The sequence below is a fragment of the Dendroctonus ponderosae genome, unplaced genomic scaffold (genome assembly GCF_020466585.1).
Source record: "Dendroctonus ponderosae isolate FM_Combo_2020 unplaced genomic scaffold, Dpon_F_20191213v2 Dpon_F_20191213_3, whole genome shotgun sequence".
NCBI lineage: Eukaryota > Metazoa > Arthropoda > Insecta > Coleoptera > Curculionidae > Dendroctonus > Dendroctonus ponderosae.
The window spans coordinates 13,177,447-13,183,341 of NW_026018508.1; the positions used below are offsets into that span (position 1 = coordinate 13,177,447).

The 5,895-nt window shown below is 40.5% G+C and overlaps 3 protein-coding genes across 10 annotated transcripts in view; 2 read left to right on the forward strand and 1 right to left on the reverse strand.

Moving 5' to 3' along the window:
- Positions 1-1,472, forward strand: part of LOC109537388 (beta-lactamase-like protein 2 homolog) — a 4,366-nt gene extending 2,894 nt beyond the window's left edge. For 6 of the 7 annotated variants that reach the window (XM_019904078.2, XM_019904079.2, XM_048664923.1 and 3 more), the window contains 4 exons: positions 255-409; positions 478-647; positions 705-1,012; positions 1,072-1,472. In XM_019904078.2, coding sequence (XP_019759637.1) covers positions 255-409; positions 478-647; positions 705-1,012; positions 1,072-1,329 — 891 coding nt within the window. In that variant the 3' untranslated portion in view covers positions 1,330-1,472. Of the gene's footprint in view, positions 1-112; positions 163-254; positions 410-477; positions 648-704; positions 1,013-1,071 lie in introns of those variants that run through there. The other variant, XM_019904080.2, reaches the window with a different exon arrangement.
- A 557-nt stretch (positions 1,473-2,029) lies between these two features.
- On the forward strand, positions 2,030-4,563 carry LOC109537385 (mRNA-capping enzyme). Of its 2 annotated transcripts, XM_019904075.2 has the most exons (8): positions 2,030-2,458; positions 2,514-2,818; positions 2,876-3,043; positions 3,098-3,298; positions 3,367-3,529; positions 3,589-3,900; positions 3,961-4,252; positions 4,309-4,563. In XM_019904075.2, exons 1-8 carry the CDS (start codon positions 2,267-2,269, stop codon positions 4,443-4,445), a joined length of 1,770 nt encoding a protein of 589 aa, XP_019759634.1. In that variant the 5' UTR covers positions 2,030-2,266; the 3' UTR covers positions 4,446-4,563. The 2 variants fall into 2 exon arrangements, with proteins under 2 accessions (XP_019759634.1, XP_019759633.1); XM_019904074.2 differs by having other exon boundaries at positions 2,876-3,298.
- On the reverse strand, positions 4,500-5,292 carry LOC125503867 (protein hold'em-like; the record flags this gene model as incomplete). The annotated part of the gene is given in 3 exon segments (XM_048664925.1): positions 4,500-4,812; positions 4,892-5,078; positions 5,130-5,292. Coding segments are annotated over 3 exon segments (533 nt in total), but the record flags the coding sequence as incomplete, so codon positions are not given.
- Positions 5,293-5,895: the final 603 nt, after the last annotated feature.

Genomic DNA, 5,895 nt, shown 5'->3' on the forward strand with positions numbered 1-5,895 from the left:
GCTTCCGAGAAACATGCAAAACGGGACGGAAAACATGAAATTTTGCAATAATCTTGCGCCACCCTTGCACAAAACGACGATCATTTTTCTAATTTAATGTAGAAAGTAACACTCAACACTGACATACGTTTGGAGTTAACCAAATTCCACATATTTTCGATGGTGATTGGACAAAGTCGGATTTTGCATGCCTACATTATACATTTTCTTCTCCCAAATCAGCAATGATCGTAATGTCCTTTATATTATTCCAGATACCGAGGGTAGTGACTCGACTATACCATAAAATGGCAGCAGTGATTCCAGCCGTCACCAGGATCTCTCCCAGAGTAATTAGGGTGTTGGGCTGTAACCCGAGCTGTATGACCCTACAGGGCACCAACACCTACATCGTGGGTACTGGCAAGCGGTAAGCAATTAGCGTTAAACAACTCAACAAGTTCCAACCTCAGTTCTTTACCTTACAAAAAATGGTAGGAGGGTCCTAATTGACGCTGGCGATGCCGATGTGCCCCAATACATCAACCACCTTAAAAACGTTCTTACGCAGGAAGACATCGATTTGGCCCATATTTTCTTGACTCATTGGCATCACGATCACGTCGGTGGTTTGAATGATATTTTAGAAGAATTGCCCGAATTTACTGGTAAAACATTTTCATCCATCGTTCGCTACTGATTGCTGTATTGGGATTGGTTTTTAGAAAACTGCGAAATTTGGAAGTATCCCCGCTTTGAGGACCACAACATTCATCCAGAGCTCGGGTCGTTAAAGGATGGACAAGAGTTTGCGGTTGAGGGGGCCACTTTGCGCGTTCTGCATACCCCTGGCCATGCCACTGACCATGTGGTCTTTAGCTTGCTGGAAGAAAATGCGATGTTCAGTGGTGACTGCGTTCTCGGCGAAGGAACTGCTGTGTTTGAGGACCTGTTTGACTACATGAACTCCCTGAGAGCCATATTGGAGACTCAGCCTTTCGTAATTTATCCTGGACATGGGAATACGATTCGTGTATGTATTTGCAGTGTCATGAAAGTTTGGCCAGCTGTTGATATGAAACGAAATTTCAGAACCCCCTGGAAAAGATACAATTTTACATTTCCCATCGCTTGCAAAGGGAAAAGCAAATATTGGATGTGTTGGCTGACAACCAAGAGCGAACTTTTACAGAATACGAACTCGTCGCGCAAATTTACAAGGGTTTGCATGAAAACCTAATCAAAGCAGCAGAAGGCAATGTAAACCATCATTTACAAAAACTATTGAAGGAGAACAAAGTCACAATAACGAAAGGTAGATGGCGGATTTGCACAGTCAAACATTTTTGACTCGGCACCCAGCAAATAAATAAGCGGTTTTGTGATATTGTAGCTTTAAGATTTCAATAAGATATTTTGCTCCCCATTATAAAGTATGTTCTTGGGTAGGTATGCGATTGTATTAATAAGCATTAAATAATCCTCATGCATAAGGCTGCATTATTTACTAAAATCAGGCGAAACAATTTAACAAAGTTCCCATAGTTTTAGCAATTTTCATTCTTTTAAGCAATTTAATTTTACCGCCTTGGTTGTGCGATGAAATTTTCTCTCGTTCGCTGCTTACAAAAAATGTCTTTACACCCTTTCTTAGTGGTGTTTCGGTTCCGGACCACTTTTCACTAATTTCATTACGGCTTACCTAATTTTATTTAAAAGAGCAGTTAACCAACACTAGTAAAAACTAAATAAATTAACCGAAACTTATCAGAACATTACAAATTTCTTTACTTATAACCGTCACTGAAATGTCTTCTTCTTCTTCTTCTTGTCTAATAATACCTGTGTTAGTGGGGTTCTGTGCTGTATCGCTTTAGGGCGTTCATGCGTCCTTTTATATGTAACAGTCAAAATTTAAAAAACCTGGTATTAATAATTCTCTTATCAACAACCCACTTGTATAAGTTGGTATCAGATGGATAATCGGACGATACCCAAAGATAAATACAAGCAAACTGCTCAGAAGAGATAAAGAAGAAGGTTGTGTCATGTGCCAATTGTCTTGCAATGTCAAAACCTTCAGCTGCTTTAGAGAAAAGTTGTGGAGCAGAGTCGAAAAGTGGAGCGAAGGTTCTAAGCCATATTTATCACTTTCTTTGTAATTAACATGCAGAAAACCACAGAAATAAGCAGATGAACGACTGTAAGTCATTTAGTTGCGTAGTGGTAGAAACTTTGGAAGATTTTGATTCTGCTTAAAAATCCTAACCTGAAACTTGCCACAAGTATGAACACATCAATAACGGATCCGGGGCCAATTCCCAATAGGTGGTTGAATTGCCCACGGAAAGCGAATAAGTTAATAATAGGTAAACTTTTGGCTCTGAAAACTCCCCTAAGCGCAAAATTTGACCACGTTGTGCCTGCTGAATGCAGGTTTCACCCAAAGATGTTTTTTGGTAGCTGTAAAACCAAAAAGGTATTTATGATCTGTAACTAACAACTGAACGCGTGCAATATGAATGGTGTTTTAGTTGAAGATTGGATTGTGGCTAGATCTGACAAACACTAATAGATTTTATGACAAAGCTGAAATTGAAAAATTCGGATGTAAATATATAAAACTGAAGTGCAGGGGACATGGAGAAACTCCCAATAAAGATCAAGTAAACTCGTTTTTGGAACTTGTGCATTCGTTTATTGCACAGCATCCATTAGAAATTGTTGCTGTGCATTGCACTCATGGCTTCAATAGGACTGGTTTTCTAATAGTTAGCTATCTAATTGAGAAAATGGATTTCTGCTTGGATGTCGCTCTCCAAACATTTGCTGACGCCAGGTAGCAATACGGTGTATTTTGGGACGCCAAAATTCTATTTAATTCTTCCTTCATTAGACCCGTAGGAATTTACAAGCAAGATTATCTAGCTGAACTCTATCGAGTGTATGATGATATTAAAGACATGCCGCCAGCGCCCACATTGCCTGATTGGTGCTTGGAAAGTGACGACAGCAATGGTAATGAAGCGAACGGGGACTCGTATGCAGCACCTTCATCCTCAAGGTACAGTAGTGCCTCCACAAAGTCGCATGCACTTGACAAAATTTGTTTCACTAGGAGCTCCAGGAGGAACAACCACACCACAAAGTTCATGAGTGGCGTTCCCGGAGTTTCCCATTTCGATGCCCAGCCAAGAGCATTCCATTTGCAAAGCAAAGTTCAAACAATGTGCGGTTGGAAAGAACGGGACTTCCCGGGCTGCCAACCTGTGTCTATGGATCAATCAAACTTAAAGCTGTTGCACAAGAAACCTTACAGGTATTATTCAGCGACTCATATTCTTTTGAAATGTGATGTTGAACCAGTTGCTTATAATCGGTTTGTAGGGTTTCATGGAAGGCTGACGGTATGCGATATATGATGCTTATTGACGGCGAAGACGAAGTATATTTTTTCGATAGGAATCACACAGTATTTAAAGTTGACGGTGTTAAATTTGTGAGCCGCAAAGATTTGAAATCGCACCTCAAGAACACGTTGTTGGATGGTGTAAGTTGCCGGCATGATTCGTTAAAAGTAGGCAAACATTTCTCATTCTATACGTATAGGAAATGGTTATCGACAAAGTGGGTGGAGAAGATATCCCACGCTATCTCGCCTATGATATAATCAAATTTGATGGGAAGGATGTGGGCAATTGCCCTTTTTACCCATCAAGACTCCAGTGTTTAGAGATGGAAGTAATTAAGCCCCGTTATGCAGCCATGGAACACGGCCTGATCAACAAAAGCGCTGAACCTTTCAGCGTCAGAAAAAAAGAGTTCTGGCCCATTAGTCAAGCCGGTAACCTTTTAGGAGAAAAGTTTGCTAAAAGCCTGAGCCACGAACCAGATGGTCTCATTTTCCAGCCATCTAACGAGGTAGTTACATGAAAAGTACCGGCAAGTGATAAGCCGAATCTAATTTTGTTCTGCTTCCAGAAATACGTTGCCGGCCGATGTGATGAAGTTTTAAAATGGAAGCCTCTTTCCTTAAATTCAGTCGATTTTAGGCTGAAAATAGCGGTGCCAAACCAACCGGGTGTGATACCTGTAAAAACCGCTTATTTGTATGTTGGCCAGTTCGATCAGCCGTACGGCAAAATGACTTATAAGAAATCAATGAAGGATCTCGACGGGAAAATTGTGGAATGCAAATATGAGAATGGCGAATGGAAGTTTATGAGAGAAAGAACTGACAAAACCTACCCCAACAGTTTCAACACTGCTGAAGGTATATAAAGAACACAACAAATCACAGAATCGCATTGTTTAGTATGTCCTTTTTAGCTGTTTACGGAAGCATAGCTAATCCTGTGACTAAGGAACAATTATTGGAATTTATTGAACACCACGGTTACCACACGCAAATGATGCCTCCCGAACCGAAAAGACCCAAACGGTCGCATATACCGAACAATCGTTAGATAATTTTCCAATTTGATTATTATTTATTCTACGTTATTTTTGTATACTAAGTCGCAAATTGATGATTTTATTGTAAACTGCAATTATCAATATATGTAACGAATATTGGCCTGGTGACAACTGAAACCCATTATTATAATTCCACAGAATATTGCCCTTGCATTCAAGCCACAACGGGAGGCCTTAGTAAACCGGCAATTTTCTCGCTACTTCCATAGGATTACATTTTTCGATGTGAAGAATAGAAATGATTGGGGATTGGCTGATGGCGAAAATGATAGCTATCCGCAGTTTGCACTGTTCCAACAAATATTTCCACTTCAAAACGCATTTCTCTTCATCGGTCTTGATAGAAAAATCTCTTGCCTGAAAGGAAAAACTCTGACCTCTGTCTGTCCAGACGACCAACAGTCGGCTGTTCCGGCTTCGAGCCAGTTTTGCTTACCAAGCAACCCAAGGCAAGTTCGGCCGTATGCCCACTCAGTTTACACCTGGGCAGGGTGCCAGTGTGATCAGAAAGTCCCACTGTGATGTCAAAAGTTACGTCTGGTTCAACGTGCGTGCTCTCGAAGACGAGAAGACATCCGGCATTTTCGCATTTCAATCCTCTGATAATCATTTTGCAACGTCCGCTACAGTAAATCGCCATTAATGGAGTTTCAATATCAACTTCAATTGATTACCATTTAATCATTAGAGTCCGCGTGAGTCCATCCAAGTCCAGCTCACTGATGAATGCAAATAATGTCACAGTGAAGGACTTGTTTCCGCTCTCCCTGTTGATAATGCAGCTGTTGATTCGATCCTGAATTTGTCGCACGCTCATAATTTCGTCGATGGCACTACCTAAACAGTTGGATGGTTTTTCGAATTGAATATTCAATGCACTCCTAATGCCCGGTTGCACCGTTTCACGACAGTGATTAAAAATTTAATCGTCGTTTAGTTTGAAAATTGTGTTGTACCGTCGCTGAATCACTGTTTTGTGTATTCTAAACAACGATTATATTAACCGGCACTTTTTGGCTGATTAGCGCCCGATTAGGGACCGTTTAGTATATTTTCTTGTTTTTTTTTATTACAGTGGCTATGGTCTTAGATCCTATTTGTTAGCCCTTTTAGTTAATCCTGCAACAAGAGCCGAAAGGCTATACAATAAGTCCCATATCCGAACAGGAAACGTGATAGAAAGATGTTTTGGAGTTTGGAAAAGAAGGTTTCCCGTTTTGGCGTATGGCTTGAGAACTTCAGTAAAACTGGAGACCGCAATGCACATTATTTCGGCAACTGAAGTTCTATATAATATGGCAAAAAATATAGGTGAAGAAGGTCTGCTTTTGCTTGCAGATATTGATGAGGAGCTAAATTATTTAATTGCTGTTAGGGAAGCAGGCACTGTACCAGAACCACACAGCCAAGCTTTAGTTAACAACTTTAGAAGTCAACTTG

Coding starts and splice junctions, on each gene's coding strand:
- LOC109537385 (XM_019904074.2), top strand. CDS start 2,267: ATGAACACATCAATAACGGATCCGGGGCCAATTCCCAATAGGTGGTTG. Junction 3,530..3,588: donor AGAACACGTTGTTGGATGGT/GTAAGTTGCCGG, acceptor CTATACGTATAG/GAAATGGTTATCGACAAAGT. Junction 3,901..3,960: donor TTTTCCAGCCATCTAACGAG/GTAGTTACATGA, acceptor TTCTGCTTCCAG/AAATACGTTGCCGGCCGATG.